At 37.8% G+C, this 22,126-nt stretch overlaps 1 protein-coding gene and 1 pseudogene across 1 annotated transcript in view; both read right to left on the bottom strand.

The window, feature by feature from the left end:
• Positions 1-13,350: 13,350 nt before the first annotated feature.
• Positions 13,351-22,126, bottom strand: part of LRRC63 (leucine rich repeat containing 63) — a 64,179-nt gene continuing 55,403 nt past the window's right edge. Inside the window, exon 9 of the mRNA XM_037986709.2 lies at positions 13,351-13,564. Coding sequence (XP_037842637.1) covers positions 13,351-13,564 — 214 coding nt within the window. The remainder of the gene's footprint in view (positions 13,565-22,126) is intronic.
• On the bottom strand, positions 19,117-20,135 carry LOC103214387 (protein Abitram pseudogene; annotated as a pseudogene).

Raw genomic sequence — 22,126 nt, 5'->3', positions numbered from 1 at the left:
GTTTGCTGATTTAGGACTTTTTTTTTTTTTTTTTTTTTTTAAGAGGTATACAGAGATACAAAAAGGAAATATAAGTTGACCAGAAGTGTTGATTTCTCCCTGGCCAGTAGGTCATATAGACCCGTGTCTGGGGAGGTGGAAAGGCCCAGCCCCCTGCCCCACCCCACAAGTGAGATCACAAAGAAATCAGTTTGCTCAAGTTTTCTCCAGCCTCACATGTAAATCTGACTTATAACAGGTTTAGAAGATAGCCAAGAGCCACTTGAAGGGAAAAAGGAGTGAGTTAACAACAGATTTCTCCAGTAGGGGGAGTCTAACTCTTTGCTGGTGTCATTGATTAGTGTCTAAAGCAGTATCTGTTAGGATTAGATTTGGCTGGATAAAACAGAGATCCAAAACATCAGTGACTAAAACAAGATAAAAATCATTTTCTCTCACATGTACAAGGTAGGGAATACCAGGTCTGATACTGTGGCTCTATGATGCCATCGGGGGCATAGGCCTCTACTCTCTTTATTCGCAAGGTCACCTTGTAGTGCAAAATGACCGCTGGAACCCCAGTCATCCTGTCTGCATTTTACACTGGAAGAAAGAGTAAAGACAAGAGGGTAAGAAAGATCCTCCCTCAAATCAATCGCCTCCCTTTCAACAACCTTCCTGGAGTCTGACACATACTTTCACTCATGTTATTGGCTATTGTATAGTGGCCAGATTTAGCTACAAGGGAGCCTAGGGAAAGTAGTAGTTTCTACTAGGAGGCAATTGGCCCTATCCAAAAATTGGATTCTGCTCCTAAGGAGGAAAGAGAGAAAGAAAATGCCATGGGTCATCAGTCTTCTGCACCACACAGGTAATACTAGAAAAACAATGGCTTTCAAATTTCTCCCCTCCCTAGGTACATGAAAGTGCTTTGCAAAACTCTGAACTGTGTAGGCAAGGTAACTTGGTTTATATTGGTATGTAAGAGTTTGAAGTGATGCAAAGGCAGCACATTATTTGATGAGAGATTAAGGGAGGAAATTAGGAGTATTCAAATCATAGTGTCTTTTTCTCCCAACAAATGACTGTATATCTGATTTAAAAAAAAATACATAGTCTGGCATCTCTTCTGAGTCTGACAATAAATCAGAATATTAAAAATGGTGAAATCGTTTACACAACATATTATTGGAGTCACTTTCTGGTTTTGAGAATTTATTCAGCTGAATAAATCTGTAGAAAGTTCCTGCTATGTGCAAAGCACTGTGCCAGGAGATACGTAAAATTGGCAGAATGAATAGCATATCCTATTTCTTAAAAGAAAAAAAGTTATAATCCATTAGAGTATACATTCCATGAGGATAGAAAATTTTATCTGTTTCATTCACCGCCATAACTGAAAAGTATAAGATAGTGTCTGGCATGGAATGGGAATCCAGCACGTATTTCTTAACTGAGTGAATGAATGAATCCTAGAGAATACTGATCTGCCACTTACTTTAAAAAAATAAAAATATCTTGGGAAAAAAAATCAGTTTGAAAGTATGTGTATGTCAGTTTTTAGAAAATGAATATGTTTCTGAGGAATAGTACATTAAATCATATTTATAGCTGACAGTTTCAAAGTGTCATATAAAGATTTATTTCCTAGAACAAATAATCGTTTTATAAAGAGAATAATTACCTTTGTTTACTTGACAAATCTGGATTTTTAAAAATCTGTCACATTTGTATAAGGTGACCTAAAGTCCACTTTAGTACCGAGAAGAGAACAGAATATGAATTAAAACTAACTCGTAGTTTTGCAATATCAATCCTATAAAACTATTTTTTCTATAAGAAATCTATAGGTTTAGTGAATTGATGAGTGAAGTAAAGCTTTTCAAAAAAAATTTCTTCCTCCAGAGGATGCAAATTAAGCAAATAGTCCTAGAAACTCCCCTTTCTCCCTCATGCTCTACATCCAATCTGCCAATTTTATATTCAAAACATTTTTTAAAATTTCTGCTCCTTCCTACTACTACTGCCATGCCTGGTTGGAAACCTTAACATCTTCTCTGAATTTCCTCCGTACATCTACCAGACTAATCTATTCAGAATACACATTAGATGATATTATTCCTCAGTTAAAACCTTTCCGTGACTCCTTAACAGCTAATAACAGTCCTTACTTGGTACGTGACAGCCTTGTGACCTGGCCCTGTTTATTTCACTATTGTCTCCCGTAATTCTCTGCCATGCATTTTACAACAGCAATATTGCTTTAACTAATGCTCCCTCAGAAAGTGAATCCCTGGCGGTGGCTCTGTGCTGTTTCACTGTGCTTCTGTGGCATGCTGGGCACACCTCTGTCATGGAAATTCCACATTACACTTTATGCAAAGGACCTAGCATGGTGCCAGGCATCTAGAAGGTGCTTAATAAATAACTGATGAATTGAACCCAGCTTTAACAATTGTGATCTCCAGAGAACACTAGTTTGGAAGTTTTACCCGATAGTTAATATAGTTGTTATTTTCTTCCACTGTAAAGCAACGAATCTCCACGATTCCCCAGAGCTATACAGCAAAAGAACACTCTGAACCATTTGGCCTCACTGTACATATGTCCTCCTACAACTGTTTTCTGATCAAACACACACCGCATTTCTTGATGAAAAATAGAACTTCCTGATATGTCCTAATGGAAATATTAAAGAGTGGCTAGGTAGTCAAAATGAGTTGGTATTCTTGATTTGTGGATGTATGGATTTCTGAGATTAATTACATTTAGACCATTTGCATTGCTTGCTAGCTAAAGGAATCCCATTTAAAGATTAGAAATGCTTAACTAAGCACAGCTTGGAGAGAATATAAAGAATCAATTTTTGTCATTAGTCTCTACCTCCTGTCCCTCCCCTAAATGTAATGAAAACAACGAATGAAAAAATCAGAGATCCTCAACCGACATTCAATCATTTGAAAAGGTCATTGTGCTTATCATTTAAAAGTAAAAGAAACTGGGAAAATGCATGTTTAAAATCTATTTTAGAAAAACAAACCGTAATGTCCTTGAAGGCAGCCATCATGGTACAAGAGAAAGGAGGATGGGCTGGGCAGACACAAGTTCTGACATTAAAAATAAAAGCTACCCTTTTCTGAGTCCGTACTCTGTGCCAAATCCTGCATCAGGTGCTTTGCAAGTCCTGTAAGGAGATGAGGAGCCTTGGATTGTGACTTATTTATTTATTTATTTATTTATTTATTTATTTATATTTTTGAGAAGGGCCTTGCTCTGTTGCCCAGGCTGGAGTGCAGCGGCACAATCATGGCTCACTGCAGTCTTGACCTATCGGCTCAAGCGATCTTCCTGCCTCAGCCCACAAATGTCTGGGACTACAGGCATGCACCACCATATCTGGCTAATTTTTGTATTTTTTTGTAGAGATGGGATTTCACTATGTTGCCTAGGCTTCTACTTTACCTTATTGGAAGTGAGGACCCTGAGTCTGGGTTCTGGAAGGGGAAAGAATCAACTCCCATCCGCTCACCTCCTCACCCCCAGGGGCTGCCCAGGTTGACTTGTCCATCTGCTGAAGAACTCCACATGTATTTGTGACTCTGTTGGAGGGTTGTTTTTTTTTTTCCTTTCTTTCTTTTTTTTTTTTCTTTTTGAGACGAAGTCTCACTGTGTCGCCAGGCTGAAGTGCAGTAGCGTGATCTCAGCTCACTGCAACCTCTGCCTCTTGGGTTCAAGCAATTCTCCTGCCTCAGCCTCCTAAGTAGCTGGGATTACAGGCACCTACCACCACGCCTGGCTATTTTTTTTTTTTTTTCGTGTTTTTAGTAGAGACTAAAATAACAGGGTTTCACCATGTTGGCCAGGCTGGTTTCAAACTCCTGACCTCATGTGATCTGCCCACCTTGGCCTCCCAAAGTGTTAGGATTACAGGGTTGAGCCACCGTACCCGGCCTGTTGGAGGCTTTTTAACTGGGTATTAACCCACACTTGTGGGAGCGGGGAGGAGAGAGAATTTTGGGAGGGACCAAGCGTCAGTAGAAGAGGTGGTTGGCCTGGAGAGGGCATAACCACCACCACTACAGAAGGGAACCTCATCTTGCCCTCCTGAGTAAGCAAACTCCATGGCGTCAGCAGCTGTCCTCCTGAGCCTGCAGGAAGCCAGGCCCTTGGGTGGTGGCACCACGAGCTCTCATTGGTGCTGCACCAGCCTGGCTGCCTTGGTTGAGGTTTGGTCCTTCCCCATCCCTAACCCCACCCTGTCTCTGGCAGACAGTGACACCAGGTAATATCTTTAAATCGTCATTCATGGTTGGTTGGTGGTGGCAGTTTATGGGAGTCAGATTATCAGGGTAGAGGCTCAGGCTGCATGACGTCAAAGACGTGAAAGTAAAGCACTGCCTTGGTGGGTAGCTTATGTTTAAACAGTGATACCAGTAAGCTCCTTTATTTTATTTATTTATTTATTTATTTATTTATTTATTTATTTATTTATTTGTTTATTTATTTTTTGAGGCAGGGTCTCCTCTGTCACCCAGGCTGGAGTGCAGTCTTGACTCACTGCAACCTCTGCCTCCTGGGTTCAAGTGATCCTCCCACTTTAGCCTCCTGAGTACCTGGGCCCACAGGCACACACCAACACGCCTGGCTAATTCTTGTATTTTTTGTAGAGATGGGGTTTCGCCATGTTGCTCAGGCTGTTCTCGAACTCCCAGGCTCAAGCAATCCACCCACCTTGGCCTCCCAAAGTGCTGGGATTACAGATGTGAGTCACCGCGCGTGGCAAGCAAGCTGCTTCTTGAGTGCCTGCAGCTTGGAGGATATTTAATATCCCTTGTGAGGTACACAGGATATTATACAACCCTTAGATTCCAAGCACAAAATGATAATCCCTAGTGAAGGGGGCTCAGAACACCTTGCCCTGCCTTCTCATCCTTGCTTTTCACCACAGTCAACTGAGAATGCCCACTCCACACAGAACTCTGATAATGGACAAGAGGACAGAGAGCAGGCAGAGCTGGCATCCAGTTTGTCAGAACAAGGCAGAGTATTCCATGGAGATATATCGGGCAAAACTCTGAGCTTGGAAGTTATATGGTTTTTTTTCTTTTTTATTTTTGAGACAGAGTCTTGCTCTGTCACCCAGGCTGGAGCGTAGTGGCACCATCTCAGCTCACTGCAAGCTCCACCTTCTGGGTTTACAAGATTCTCCTGCCTCAGCCTCCCTAGTAGCTGGGACTACAGGCGCCTGCCACTGCGCCCTGCTAATTTTTTTTTATTTTTAGTAGAAACGGGTTTTCACCGTGTTAGCCAGGATGGTCTCAATCTCCTGACCTTGTGATCCGCCCATCTCGGCCTCCCAAAGGGCTGGGATTACAGGTGTGAGCCACTGCGCCTGGTTGGAAATTATACTTTTTGAGTAAATGCATAAGCATAATATCCAAAAAAGATGCAGACAAAAACCGCAGACTGTATTGTTTTTACCATAAAAAACATGGATCATAGGGAAGTGAATTCCCCAATGACTGAATTATCACGATCATGATCATCACCTTAGTGAAGCTACACAGTATGTTACCGGATGGGAGACTCGAGCCGGTGTGGCTCTCAGTTCTCTTCAAACCGAAGTAATCCTAACCACAATCCAAAACAGTTTACGTGGTATGGGAAAGGGAGATAAAACAAATTAATTGTAAGGATTATAATCATTATTATAGAAAAACAAAGTTACAAGAATAGCTAAGAAGTTTTGCATAAGGAAAAGAATGAGTTGGAACTTGATAAATCAGATATATTGAGGCTTGGTTTTGGTTACAATAATTAAAACAGTGTGGTATGGGCATTAGATAAACAAGTTAATGAAACAGAATAGAAAGTGGAGGAAAAAAATGGCCTAACCATGTAAGAATTTAGTGTATCATAAAGTGGCATTTCAGATTGGTAGGGTAAAGATTGAGCAGATAATGGCTGAGGGCACAGCTTCCCAGAATTCTAGAAAGACTTGAATTTTGGAAGCACGCATCGCGTACCATGCTGAGGTAATTCTGAGGTGAATCAAAGACGAATTCTGAGGTGAATTAAAGATAAAAATGTAAAATAAGTAAAATTTAGGTCAATATGTAATTTGAGGATTGAAGAAGGACTTACTAAGCTTAGCAGTAAGAAGACACACAAAAACTAGATCGATAGATTTTATCATCTAAAATTTACATTTTTCTTTACATCAAGAAATCTCACTTCAAACAGGCAGGCAGTAAACTGAGAAAAATATTTTCATCACACATGACAGAAGGTTAATACTCTCTTTATCCATATATATATAAGCTGTTACAAATCAATAAGATGAACAAGCCCACCAATAGAAACGTGAGAAAAAGATGTAAAAGGAAAAATCAGAAAAGATCATAGGATCATGATTATTCCACATGGAACCCAAATCAACTTTATTAGTAATAAACAAAATCAGTCACATTGTCTAATTGGCAATGAATATATTAGTCAATTAATTAATACCAGTAATGTGGGCTTAGGCAAAAAGGGCATTTTATACACTACTGGTGAAGAGGTAAACTGATATGAAGAACAATTTTATCATACAAAATTTATATCAAGCCGGGCACGGTGGCTCACGCCTGTAATCCCATCATTTTGGGAGACTGAGGTAGGCGGATCACCTGAGGTCAGGAGTTCGAGACCAGCCTGACCAACATAGAGAAACCCCATCTCTACTAAAAATACAAAATTAGGCAGGCATGGTGGTGCGTGCCTGTAATCCCAGCTACTGGGAAGGCTGAGGCAGGAGAATCATTTGAACTCGTGAGGTGGAGTTTGCAAGCGAGCAGAGATTGAGCCATTGCACTCCAGCCTGGGCAACAAGAACAAAAACTCCATCAAAAAAAAAATAATTATATCAAAATCAAATGAAAATGGGTAGAGATTTTGGCAATGATTTAGTTTTAGAAATTTTCTTTATCAAAATGTTGTTTATAATGGAAAAGAAAATGAAGGTAATTTAATTAGAGAATATTAGATAAGTAAATTGGGCACTTCCATAATGACATATCAATATTGGAATGTAATAACAGAAAGATATTTGTGATATATGGTTGAGGAGAGAAAAAAAGTATCACCATTATACGATCCCATTAAAAGTTAAAGCATTTTTTATTTTCCTAAGAGTAATACATAATTATATTAAAAATTCAAACAATCAGAAGTTCATCTAGCCAAAAGCAAAGGACCCTATGATCAGACCCTAGATTCTGTTTCCCAGACACGACCGTAAATTCATTGTTTACCCTTCAGGTGGCTTCTCTCAAGCTTTTTCTTTGTGTATGCAGACGCTTGTATGCACACATACTCTGTTGCAGGATGACTTTGCAATTCTCTTGAGTATTTTACAGACGATTTCCATTATTCCTAGTCCCCTTACATGTCTTAATTTAACAAAGCACACTTTGCACTAGGAGTGAGAAAAAGATAGAAAAAAAAGAATGAAAGAAAGGAACGAGGAGGGCAGGAAGGAGGCTGGAAAGAGAAGGAATGGAAGGCAAGCAAGTCAAGGAATAGGAAGGATAAAAAAGAGCCTGCATACTGAGATGTTTTCAACAACAATCAAGAAAACCTAGAAACAGAAGCATTCACTCATCTCTCTTCTTTCTCTGGTGCTCCTAGAGTTTTGGAAGTTACAGGTAATGTGGGGCCTATGGTGATGACCCAGTGGCTTACACTGGTTGATATGTGAATGTTTAACCAGTCCTGCAGCTGGGCACAGTGACTCATGCCTGTAATCCCAACACTTTGGGAGGTGGAGGCAGGAGGATCTCTTGAGCCCAGGAGTTCGAGACCAGCCTGGGCAATATAGCAAAACCCTGTCTCTACAAAAAATAAAAAAATTATCTGGATGTGGTGGTGCCTGCCTGTGGTCCCAGCTACTTGGGAAACTGAGGTGGGAGGATCCCTTGAGCCTAAGAGGCTAAGGCTGTGGTGAGCTGAGATCGTGCCCCTGCACTCCAGCCTGGATGATAGAACAAGAACTGTCTGAAAACAAAGAACAAAACAAAGCAAAACAAAAACCAGTCCTGCATTCTTGGGATCATTTTTATAGATGAGATCGTCAGTGATGATGATGTATAGTTGAGCCTAATGAGAAGATAATGAGGTATGTTACAACAACACCTACCTCTCTTCAATCAACACTTTGGTGTGAGCGTTCTGACCTCTGGAGAACAGTGATTCTCAATCTTAGCAAGTATTAGAGTCACCTGGAGACTGGATAGTAATTAAGATTCCTGGATAGTATTCCCAGAGATTTTGATTTAGTAGGTTGGAGGTAGGTCTGAGAATCCATATTTTTAACAAGTGTATGAATGACGCTAATGCCGTTCTTAAATTATATAATGCAAAAAAAAAAAAAAAACAACCTACTGGAATAAGGAAAATTCTTCTATAAATAGCTGCATGCTTATAGGTACTTAGTGTTTAAGTAAAGGCAAGAAGCTGGTTAACAATATTTGGGCATCTGAAGGAAATTAGTACGAAATAAACTTTTCACTATTAAATATTTTTTGAGCTGGGTAAAGTATGCTGGTATTACCTATTTAAAAAGCAAATACATATTTTTTCCTAATTCCGAATTAAATATAAATGAACATACCTTTTGACCCAGAAATTTACTTCCAGGGAAATGTACCACAGATATATGTAAACATGTGCAAAGGACAAACTTATTCATCACAACATTTTTTTCCAAGCAAGAGGTTAAAAAGTTAAAAGTCCATTAAGTAGTAAACTAGTGAAATAAGCTACATATGTTACTCAATGGAATAATATGAAACCATAAAGAAAGAATATAAACTAATAATGTACTGATCTGGAATAACCTCTATGACATAATTTGAATGGAAAGGTGCAGAAAGGAGTATATATTATGCTAATATTATACAGATAAGGAAGAAATATATGTATATGTCAGCATACATATGCATAAGCTATCCTGGAATACAAAATGATTGATATCATTGGTTGTCTCTGAGAAGGGAAAAGGATGCCAGGCATCAGGGTTAAAGAAAGAATTTTTATCCTATATACCCTTTTGTACCTTTTGACTTATGTGACTATGTTACCTAGTAAATATTTTCCAAAAACTACTTGGTAGATATCTTTCCATTTAAAGAAACAGAGTTATCTAATTTTTAAATAACTGAATGATATTGCCTCGTATGGATTTACCAGATTTAACCAATTCCCAGTTGATGAACTCTTTGAATGTTTCCAGTTTTTCACTATTGTAAATATCCCAGTGGTAAATATACTTGAATATATTTTTAGACATACATGCAAGTATTTTTTAGCAGAAAATTATTAGACTTATGGTAAAAAAACAAAAATTAGGCTGGGCGCGGTGGCTCACGCCTATAAACCCAGTGCTTTGGGAGTCCCAGGTGGGTGGATCTCCTGAGGTCAGGAGTTTGAGACCAGCCTCAACATGGAGAAACCCTATCTCCACTAAAAATACAAAATTAGCTGGGCATGGTGGTGCATGCCTATAATCCCCGCTACTAGGGAGGCTGAGGCAGGAGAATCGTTTGAACCTGAGAGGCAGAGGTTATGGTGAGCCGAGATCACATCATTGCACTCCAGCCTGGGCAACAAGAGCGAAACTCTGTCTCAAAAAAAAAAAAAAAAAAAATTAAATTTTGATTGTTATAGCTATATAAATATTAAGCTCACCTTTTTGTTGTTACTGTTACTTGTAACAGCTAATTGGATGTTAGGAAGTTTAGAGGTCTCTGACAGTTCCAGTTTTAGCTGCCCAAAACACTTTTTCTTCCCCTAATTTTCAGTTCTAGAATTTTTCTTTCTTGTGGAGAATCCAATTAGCATGTTTTGGGAGGGGCTAATTCTGCCTTACCTAGTTCCAGAGATGGGCATGTGACTCAGGCCTGGCCAGGGTATGCCATCCATGAAACTCCAATGATTTGTTTGGATTCGTGACCCAGGTTGAGCCAATGAAAATCATCCCTAATGTATTTTACAGTAACAGTTGGGATAGATAGTGTGTTTTCCTCTGAGGTTCCTGAGATTCTTGTACATGAACCTGGAATGATTAGCGGCCATCCATATTACTTGGATATGAGACAAAATTTTTAGAAAGTATTGGTAAGAGATAGATGATAGATGATGGATAGATAGATAGAGTGAGCTAGATTAGACGGAAAAATAGATAATGCCTTGATGACACAATTTGAGTCCTGAATGAGTTATGTGCCAGGAGGCACATGCACAACATATATAAATATATAGTAGTTGTTGTTGTTGAAAATCTCATTCTTTGCTGGTCATATATACTATAGATATTTTCCCCAGTGTGCTGCTTGTCTATATTTTTGGTTATTTTTGCTCGACAGACATTTAAAAAATTTTTACATGGTAAATTTGTTCATCTTTTCTTTGAGGTTTCATTACCCACTTAAAAAAAAATCTAAATCTGATTTTTTAAAGACCATAGTTATTTATTTTCATGCTTTCAACTTAGACCTTTAGGTCTAAAATTGGAAATTAATCTTTGGTGTGGTGCGAGGCAGATAATCCCAATTTTTAAAAAAGAGCAATACATTATATAAATGTGTGTATACACACATACACATGTTGAGATGATTATCTCTGGCTTTCATTGGGTGGTGGTGTAGCCGAGTACCCCATTTTTAAAAGGAAAAAATGATTTTTTTTTCTTTTTCCTTTTCCCCTAGTTCCTACCTAGCTCTTTAGGAATGCAATTATAACCTTTACCTTCTCTCCATCCCATCAGGTGTGGCAAGCTTATCTATGTGTTTACTTAGAAGCTCCAGAGACCAAAACTTGAAGCAAATCAGGCCCCTCTGGAACTCTCACCCACTAGGAGATTGCCTCAATTTACAACATAGCTGCCTGCCATGGCACCAACCAGACCACATGATAGATAAGACATCTTAAACATGTCACGCAGACCCCACACCTCCTCCCCTCCTCCCCACCCCATTTAAAAGCCCTTGTCTTCTGCCCTGAAGGCTGAAGTGCTATCTCAAGGCAGGAGCCTGTACTACTTCCCCTCGGGTAGCTCTTGAATTAAGTCACTTTTTTTTTTTTCCGCCAGACCTTGCTCTTGTTATTCAGACTCTGCAAGCAGTGGATGACTGAACCTGAGTTACAGAGGCATTACAAGGAGGATTTTGTTTTCTTCTTAGGTTTAGTTGTATTTTCTAATATTTCTATTAAGGGAGGAGACCACCCCTCATATTGTCTTATGCCCAATTTCTGCCTCCAAAGAAAGAAGTAAAAACTAAAAGGCAGAAATGAAATCCACAGGCAGACAGCCCGGCGCCGCACCCTGGGCCTGGTAGTAAAGATCGACCCCTGACCTAACAGGTTATGTTATCTACAGATTACAGACATTGTATAGAAATGCACTGTGAAAATCCCTATCTTGTTTTGTTCTGATCTAATTATCAGTGCATACAGCCCCCAGTCACCGTACCCCGGCTTGCTCAATCAATCATGACACTCTCATGTGCACCCCCTTAGAGTTGTGAGCCCTTAAAAGGGACAGGAATTGCTCACTCGGGGAGCTCGGCTCTTGAGACAGAAGTCTTGCCGATGCCCCTGGCCGAATAAACCCCTTCCTTCTTTATTTCGATGTCTGAGGAGTTCTGTCTGCGCCTCCTTCTGCTACATTTCTTGGTTCCCTGACCGGGAAGCGAGGTGATTGGTGTCTGAGTTTTGTCTGCGGCTTGTCCTGCTACACTATAATAAATATGTCTTACTTTCATTAAAAAATACTGTAAGTTACTTTTTTGGAAGATCTATAAGAGATCACTCAGATTCAAGGTTTATACTAAGCATGAAGAGATTGGGTTCTAGGTATATTTCATATGTGTCTAAGTATCTAGGCATATTTAGTTTTGAAACATCCCTCAGAATTTGTCATTTCCCTTGAAAGCTATTCGTTTTTTATTTCCTATTTCAATGTGAAACTACTCAGTTAAACCAAAACTCAACATGTTTTGAATAAATAAATAACATATTTCTTCCCCAAGAAATATTTGAGGAACAAGGGTATTAATAAGCTATATGCCACAGGGAGTTAGTATTATTTTCTTCATCTTGTTTTCTAATTATGAGTATATTACATTTTAATGAATTAATTTATCATACTATAAATATCCCTTTCTGTATACATGTGTAATATGGTAGTTACTTCTTTCATTATAAATAATTTTATTCTTACCCTGGAGAATACAGTGTATATTTATCAAGCAAAGCAAAGTTTACCTGATTCTGCTGAAAAATGAAACAAAGTCTCAAGGAAAAGCATGTAAGCATCGCAATTTATTGAAATCAATAGAAAAATTATTTTGCCTGATTTATCTTTATTTAAATGATATCACTAAAAGATACACACAAACATGACATAATGTATTTTTCTGACATTAATGATAAGAGAGCTGTGTAAATTTAAATCATTTCATATCACGAAATTTAATTAGCAATGATATTTGAGATTTAAGTGAACTGCGTGTAAAAGATACGTGAAATAATTCTATGCCATTGTAAAGTTGTTTGTATATCAAAATGCCCTTTTATCTTTCTCTTACCAAACGTTAATTCTTAAAGGAAGTTTTACTGTATGCAAATTCTGCTTTGCAATGTTATTTTGTAAGTTGTATTTTATTTTCCTGTTGGGCTATCACTGTAGGCCTTGGTAGATGCTGGTGCTAGCCTACAGAATCAGGCTAATGTCCAGTTTCTCAGCTTTAGGAAATGAAGTGCAAGGTAACAATTCAAGACTGTACCAGTTCTCTAAGAACCTGGGAAATTAATTTAAACAAACAATTGGGGATAGAATTAATCTTTTATTCCCCCAAACAACCTACAATTGAGATGGTAGGCACTGGTCAGATTTCCGCAGAAATGCACAAGCATTGAGCACTTGGATGTGTGACGTTGAAGCTGTATGCAGCACAAACCCCACTGATGACTCTGCAATGCTATCTCGTCACTTAGTATGGATGCATGAAAAGACTAGTAAGATATAACCCATTTTGCAAAGGATTCTAACATTTTTCCTTTTATAGTAAACAGGCTCTGAAAGAAATTTTCTAGATCTGTATTCAAATCTAAAGGCTTTACTAATCCTCCTTGAGTAATTATTCTGCAACAATTCCCTAACAATCACAAACTTTCATAAGGAGTTAGAATTACAAAGATAATTCATATGAGAAGACACTTATATCTTCCAAACAGAACCTCTACTTTCAAAGAGATGAATTACTATATGTAGATATATATGTAGTAAAAGCCAGTAAAGTTTATATATACATATGATAAATCATTGTACTATAATTCTTTTGACAACTCCACATCTAGAGCTATTCTTCTACTAGGACTACCATCTAAAATAAAACTGCTTTCCTTTATTCTTCTATAGCAAGAAGAAGAACAGACATGAAACATAACTGGAAGCTGTGATGCTCCAAAAATATCACAGGATCGGATGACACGAAAACCTTCACCAAACTTGGGACCATGACACCATTCACACCTGGATGTGCTGAAATGTAGGAAACAGCAAGTCAATATTTAATACATTTTTACTAAAGACTTTGTGCTACGCAAGACTCTAAACAGTATAAAATACAGCCCTTATCTTCATTGAGCTTACCACCTAGATGAGTGCTACCCCTTAAGTGAAAGACTAAATGCTAAAAGACCTAAACAATACAGTAGATATATTTATAATTCAATCCTAGCTTTTTAAAACAAAAAAGTATATATGCATAACAAGAAAAAACTCTAATGATAGATCCCAAATTGAAAATAGTTATTATTCTTGGGAAATGTGATCACAGGGGATTTTACGTTTCTTAATAATGTGTTTATTTTCTAATTTTTTATAATAAACATGTAATTTTTTATGATACAAAATAAATATATCATTAAAAAAAAGGTACTATCATAACCCAGTATAGAATTAGAGTCCATAATGTATTTTTAAATGGTTAGAAATCAGTTACAAAATATTAATCCATTAGTACATTAACAGTACAGGAATAGACTATTCACAGAAGAAAAAAATGAATATCAAGAGAACATAGGTAAAGCTTCTCAATCTCCCTAGTAATCAGGGAATACAAAATAAATTAGCAAAGAAATACCATTTCACAACCATTAGATTATAAGAATATGTTTAAGTATTTAAACAAACTATAAAACCATTAGAAGAAAACATAGGGGAAATGCTTCAGGACACTGACCTAAGCAAAGATTTTATGGTTAAGACTTGAAAAGCTTAAGCAACAAAAATAAAAATAGACAAATGGGACTAATCTCAAATTAAACACCTTCTGCACTATTAAGGAAAAATCAACAGAATCAACAACCTACGGAATGGGAGTAAATATTTGCAAAGTATTCATCTGACAAGGCACTAATGAATATATGAGGAACTTAATTCAACGGCAAAAAAAAAAAAAAGAGAACCAATCTGATGTTAAAATGATCAAAGAATAGATATTTTCAAAAGAAGACATATAAATTGGCCAATAAGTATATGAAAAAATGCTCAACATCACGAATATTTAGGGAAACGCAAATAAAAACCATAATAAGATATCTTGCCCCAGTGGGAATGGCTATTATCAAAAAGATAAAAAGTAAAAAATGCTGGTAAAGATGCAGAAAAGAAGCAACTTTCACACACTTTCAGTGGTAAATGTAAATTAGTACAGCCGTCCTAATGGAGTATGGAGGTTTCTCAAAAAACTAAAAATAAAACTAACTTACTATCCAGCAATCTCATTACTGGGTATTTATCCAAAGCAAAGGAGATCAGTATATTGAAGGGACATCTGCACCCCCATATTTATTGCAGCACTATTCACAATCGCCAAGACACAGAATTGACCTAAATGTTTACCAACAGATGAATAGATAAAGAAAATGTGGCATATACATACACTGGAATACTATTCAGCTTTAAAAAGAATAAAAGCTTGTCATTTGTGGCAACAGGGATGATCCTAGAGGACACTATGTTAAGTGAAGTAAGTCAGGCACAGAAAGGCACTCACATGTGGAAACTAAACACAAATTGAGCTCATGGAAGTAGAGAGTAGAATTGTGGTTATTAGAGGCTGGGAAGGGTAAGAGGAAGAGGAGGATAGGAGAGGTTAAAAATGGAAAAAAAATCACAGGTAGATGGGAGTTTTAGTGTTCTATAGCACTGTAGGTGAAAATAGTTAACAATAAATTATTGTGTATTTTCAAAAAGCTAGAAGATTTTAAATGTTAACAACACAAAGAAATGATAAATAAGGTGATAGATATATTAAGCTGATTTAACATTACATACTAAATACATGTATTGAAATATCACCCTGTATGTTATAAATATGTATAATTATATGCCAACTAAAAATAAAAGAAAAAATAAAAACAAACAAAAATTTCTATCATTCGAATGCACTAGGAAGTCTTCTCACCCCATTCTCAATGGAAGTGGATTCTCTGTCTGAGGTGATACAATGTGGGTAGAGAGACAGAGAGAGGCAGACAGCAATGATAAGTTGTACAGGACAAAAATGACATACATAGCTGCTAATTGAGAGGGCAGCCATTGAAGTGAGAGCAGTAGCTGAGCTTGGAGTGACTTTAGTGCAAGCCCACAGCTGAGCCGCAATCCAAAGAACTCAGCAAAAGTAGGACAGTACCGAAATTTTCAGTAGTTAGAAATTCAGGATTAAAGCCAAGGGTAGACATTGGAGGATGACAGTGGTTGGGTGACAAATCCCTCCCTCACTGTTCTTATTTTTACTAATATCACAGTCGTCTATGATGAGATTGAACCCGTAGTCATTTTTCATCCTCCCTTTCTCACTTGGCCCACATACCAAGTATGTTAATTTTACCTCCATAGTTTGTCTTGTTGCATTTCCCACCTGTACATACCCTTGCTTATTACTCTGGATCAGTCCCTCCTTACCTGTTATGGACATGAGTGTTTTAACTGACCTCCACCCAGCTTGCCCTGCACTAGTCCATCTTTGACATACTGCCAGGTCTATTTGTACTATTTGGACTCAGTGACTCTCAAGGCCTGAAGAAGAAACTTCCAATGCATTCAGTGATCTCTAATGGACAGCTAGCTAACTCTATTTATTTCTTCTCCGTCTTTATTTTTTTATGAAATGGAGTCTTGCTCTGTCGCCCAGGCTGGAGTCCAGTGGAATGATCTCAGCTCACTGCAACCTCTGCCTCCTGGGTTCAAGTGATTCTCCTGTCTCAGCCTCCCAAGTAGCTGGGATTACAGCATGTGCCACCACGCCCAGCTAACTTCTGTATTTTCAGTAGAGACAAGGTTTTGCCATGTTGGCCAGGCTGTTCTTGAACTCCTGACCTCAGGTGATCAACCTGCCTCCACCTCCTAAAGTGTTGGGATTACAGGTGTGAGCCACCATGCCTGGTCACCACTACTGTTTTTTTTGTTTTGTTTTGTTTTGTTTTGTTTTGTTTTGTTTTTTGAGGCAGATTCTCACTCTGTTGCCCAGGCTGAAGTGCAGTGGCACAATCTCGGCTCACTGCAACCTCCGCCTCCTGGGTTCAACTGATTCTCCTGCCTTAGCCTCCGGAGTAGCTGGGACTGCAGGCATGTGCCACCATGCCTGGCTAATTTTTTGTATTTTTAGTAGAGACGGGGTTTACCACATTCGCCAGGATGGTCTCGATCTCCTGACCTCATGATCTGCCCGCCTCAGCCTCCCAAAGTGCTAGGATTACAGGTGTGAGCCACCGTGCCCGGCCCACTACTCTTTATGGATGTTTTGTTCTGGCTAAATATTCATGTTTCTCTTTGTCCACATCCCTCTTCCCATTTTGTTTCCTCTTTCTGGAATGTCCCTTGAACACAAGACATAGTTCCAAATTTTACTGGTCCTTCAAGACCCTTCTCAAATACTATTTCATCCCTGTATCTTTCCCCTGTGTCCCCAACTATTTGTCATTAGCTCCTCCTCCAGCTGCTTTTATTTATAATTCACTTGTGTCAGTTTTTATTTACATGAAAATGAGTCCTTGTAAAATTTCCAAACAATATAGATATATAGAGAAAAACACAGAGATTCCTGCTTATTCCTCTCTTCAGTCACTGCAACTCCTCTCCCTAGAATAACTAAAGCTCTTGGCTTGGGTTGCCCCCTCCAGCTCCTAGATACGTAACTGTTTCTTACATAAATGGAATCTTTCTCACATGTGTGCTCCCTCACTCTGTATGTATGTGTCTGTGGGAATAACTTCCTTTTTTAATTTAATGAAATATCTTGGACAACTTTCCAAGTCAAAACATTTTTTTGACTTGGAGAGTTTAATGAAATGTCTTGGACAACTTTCCAAGTCAAAACATGTTTTGACTTGGACAGCATTTCCAAGTCAAAACCTAAGAATAAAACTTCATTCTTATTAATAGCATCATAATGTTTTATAGTATGAATATGCCATAAGTTATTTTACCACTCTCTGACTGATGCAGTTTTAGGCTGCAGTTATAATCCGCGTATCTAACTTTGTGTTTACATGTAACTATTTCTGTAAGACAGATTCCTAAGATTTAAGGTGCTATTTTAAAGACTAAGAAACTGTCAAATTGCCTTCCAAGAAGCTTTCACCAATTTATAGTACCAACAATGATACATGATGATAGTCATATTTTCGGTCATCCAAAGCTAGCACAATATCAATCTTGTAAATTTTGATAAAATAGGTAGGTTAAAAAAAGCTTGTTGCTATTTTACATTGCAGTTTCTTGATTACTAGTGAGATTTCACATTCTTCATGTTTATTACCTGTGTATTGTCATCCATGAATTTCACATTCCTATCACTTATCTACTTGTCTATGGTTTATATCTTTTCTTATTGATTTATGAAAGATATACAGTAGTGTCCTCTTATCTAAGGTGTTGCTTTCCACAGTTTCAGTTACCAACTGTAGTCCAAAAATAATAAATGAAAAATCCCATAAATAAGCAATTTGTAAGTTTTAAATTGCCCACCTGGGACAGGAATTGTATCTCTTTGTCCAATGTATCCACATTGTAGACTCTACCCATTGTTGCCCTCTGAGTTATCAAATCAACTGTTGTGGTACTGCAGTACTTGTTTAGGTAACCTTTATTTTACTTAATAATTGCCCCAAAGAGCAACAGTAGTGATACTGGCATACTGTTATAATTGTCCTATTTTATTATTAGTTATTTTATTAGTTATTATTGTTATTATTAGTTATCTCTTACTGTGCCTAATTTATAAACTTTTTTTCTGTATAAATGTATGTTTTATTTAAAAACAGGGATATTGAAATGTATTTATGTGTTACAGCCCTTACAGAAAAATGACAAGTTTTATAGTCCTTTTATTTGAAATTCAGTGTAAATCGATCTTAAACTATAAAATCATAGTTGTTGGAGGGTTTTTTTTTTTTTTTTTTTTTTAGTTTAAATGATGTGAAAGCATTTGTTCCTTTCAAAAGCTTCCATGCCTTTGCATGACATATTCTCAGTAACTTATTTGCTGGTAACTAGAGTATGTGAGACTGAGTGACTACAATATGCATATTTCAAGAATTAGCTTCCCACTACATTATAATACATTTCCTAGGAAAGCTGTTGTATTTTTCAGAGCCTTTTCCCATGTCCCTCATTTCAGCAGTCACAGTGTTGCAGTTTTACTTTGTTTCAGAGGGGAAGGCCATCTTGTTGGCATAAGGAGGGCAGAAGATATAGTCTGCACTCTGGTCTCTTCCCTACAACCTAAAAGGGAGAGGTGTTGAGGCAGATGGGCTGGGACTAGACTTTTTGGTAGTCACATTATATAGCAGATTGGGTAAGAAAGGTGGGTTAGGTTTTTTCAAACTTCAAATAGGACAATGAGGCAAAAGCAATAACCATACTATAATGTTCAAACAGAAGTAGTTAAAATGTAGTACAGTTATCCCTTGGTTTACATGGGCGATTTGTTCCAGGACCTTCCACATATACCCAAATCCACACATAACTCAAGTCCTGCAGTTGGTCCTCTGGAAACTGAGTATATGAAAAGTCAGCCTGCTCTATAAGTGGGTTTTGTGTTTGGTTAATGATACATTTTTGATTCGTTTGTGGTTCCCTCTCACAGTTCAAACCTATGTTGTTCAAGGGTCAAATGTACTTACTGCTGGATTATGAGATAATGAGTAAATTATTTTTACTTGGCTACTTAAAACTTCCTATATTTTCTAAATTTTCTTCAGAGAGCTTTGTTTGCTTGTTTTTTAATCAGAAAAACATTCCTTGCACGCCAGTTGTTAGAGAGATGAAAGAGAACAGGGTGAGTACAAGGGCAGGCCAGACCTGGCAGGCTGAAGACAAATGGGAACCAGGGCTCATTACGAAGGCCAGAGAGGGAAAACGAAGTTCAGTGAAGCACTAGGCCTCCCCGGCGTATGGCTGTGAAGTATGCTTCACATATACTGGTTCTCCTTTCATGCACTGATGGTTTAGGCCAGGTAACAAGAATCCCGCTTTGCTTTTTGCTCCATGTCAGTCCTCGTGACGTTGATGCATGGCATTAATGCATTTTCACCATGACTTCTTCATACTGTTTTTGTGTCAGTAACCCTTCTGTTATGTTTTTACTTTCTTCAAATTCGGGTAACTCAACTGCAATGTAGCCTTCAGTGGATGGCTTTTCTTGAAGAATAGATGGCTTATGGAGAATGTTTTCATTCACTTCCATCGAACATCCTCTAACACAACTAGATACAGTATATGCTTCGCCATCTGAACAGTAGATCTTACAGAGAGGTGCAAGTTCTGTTAGAAACTGTGCCCCCCGCTTAAATTTCCCAGAGACCTTGTTCTGAAGTCTGCTACAGTTGGTACTGATCTGACAGGGAATGCTTTTAATTGTTTTTCCACTTTGAAGAACTGGATGAGATTCTGCCAATGTGGTGACACATATTCGGTTAGAGTGCTGTGGTATACAGTGGTCCTCACAAGATTTTCCTTTGACATCTGATTTGTACCAGCGAATGAAGTATCGATCCACAAGCAAAGGTATCACTGGCTCTGCGGTTTCACGCTTGGTAGCCATGGTGACCTCAGGCGCCACCACCCCTATAAATTAAAATTTATCATAGATATGCATGTATAGAAAAGCACAATGTATATAAGGTTCAGTGCTACCCATGGTTTCAGGCATCCACTGGAGGTCTTGGAATGCATCTCCCAAGGATAAGATATGACTACTCTCTCTCTCTCTCTCTCTTTATATGTGTGTGTGTGTGTGTGTGTATATATAGTAATAATATATATATTATTCAACTATTTTAAGCATTGCAATATCTTCTTCCAGTTAATGGCTTGTCTTTTAATTTCATTGATAGTATCTTATATTTATGTAAATATTACTTTTGTCAAATTTATAAAACTTTGCTTTACTGTTTATATTTTTTGCATTGCGTTTAAGATATGTCTGCCTACCATGAAGTCATAGAGAGCCTTCTGCACTTGCTTGTAAAAGCTTTAAAGTTTTGCTTTTCATATTTAAATCTTTAATCAAAATGGAAATGATTTTTTGTGTGTGTGTCTGATGGTGCTATATATATAGCAGGAATCTGATTTTATTGTTTTTTCCTTGTGGATGACCAAATGTCTCAGCATCATTTATTCAAAAGTCTATTCTTTCACTACTGATCCACAGGGCTATTCTGTCAAATGTCAAGTTTTCCCACATGCATCAGAACAAAATAACTGGGCTGTTTTCTCTTCCATTGGTTGGTTTGTATTTCCTTGAACTTAATACCAACCTTTATTGCCTTCTCTAACTTTGTAGTAAGTCTTGATGTCTGGTGGGCAAGCCTCTTATGTTAGGCTTCTTTTTCAGGTTTCTTGTTTGTTTTTTGTTTTTTTTTGAGACGGAGTCTCGCTCTGTCACCCAGACTGGAGTGCAGTGGCTGGATCTCAGCTCACTGCAAGCTCCGCCTCCCAGGTTTATGCCATTCTCCTGCCTCAGCCTCCCAAGTAGCTGGGACTACAGGCGCCCGCCACCTCGCCGGCTAGTTTTTTGTATATTTTTTAGTAGAGACGGGGTTTCACCATGTTAGCCAGGATGGTCTCGATCTCCTGACCTTGTGATCCGCCCGTCTCGGCCTCCCAAAGTGCTGGGATTACAGGCTTGAGCCACCGCGCCCGGCCTCTTTTTCAGGTTTCTTTTGGCTATTTTGGAGCCTCTGCTTTTCCATATACATTTTAGAATAAGCTTATCAAGTTTCTGAGAACATTCTATTGGCATCTTCACCAGAATTGCATTGAATTTATAGCTCTATTTGGGAATAACATGTGTTTTTAGTACTGAATCTTATTATCCCTAAGTATCTATATCTCTTCCATTTAATTCAGCCTTCACTATTTTATAAAGATTTAGCTTTTTTTCCATAATGTTTCGCACATTTTTCACTTAATATATTTATACATTAGGTTTGTTTCTTCCTATCATAAAAAGTATCTTTTAAAAATTATATTTCTGTTTGATGTCTGGTTTTAGTTATATTTTTTAAACCCCGTATTTGTTATTAGGATTTCATAGAGATCATGTTTGTTTACCTACATATTTTCCAACTGCTTTTCTCACCATTCCTTCTTGCCTCTCAGAACTTGCTTCCGGAATCATTTTTCTTTTGTCGATGTACACCCTTTGCAACTTCCTTTGGTGAAAATTTATTGGGAGCAAATTCTGTTTTGGTTTATATAAAAATACCATGTTTTCTCTTGTTCTTGAAAGCTTTGCTGGGCAAAATAATATTTTTTTCCAGTCACTGGTCCACTGTTGCTGGCAGTTGATTTGTTGTTTTTTGTGATTTTTTTTTTTTCCTGGCTGATTTTAGGTTCTTATCTTTGTTTTTGGGGTTCTTCAGTTTTACCACAAGGTATTTTACTTAGCTTTTATAGAGCTCCCGATGATGTCTGTGAATTCACATCTTTTACTTCTAAGAATCCGTAGCCAATATCTCATTGAATAATGACTCCCACCATTCTCTCTGTTCTCACTTTCTGGGTCTGTAAGTGTATGTTAAATCTTGTCCT

The sequence above is a fragment of the Chlorocebus sabaeus genome, chromosome 3 (assembly GCF_047675955.1).
Source record: "Chlorocebus sabaeus isolate Y175 chromosome 3, mChlSab1.0.hap1, whole genome shotgun sequence".
Lineage (NCBI taxonomy): Eukaryota > Metazoa > Chordata > Mammalia > Primates > Cercopithecidae > Chlorocebus > Chlorocebus sabaeus.
Note: the sequence above shows the minus strand (reverse complement) of the source record. Positions and strands in the feature narration are given on the sequence as shown.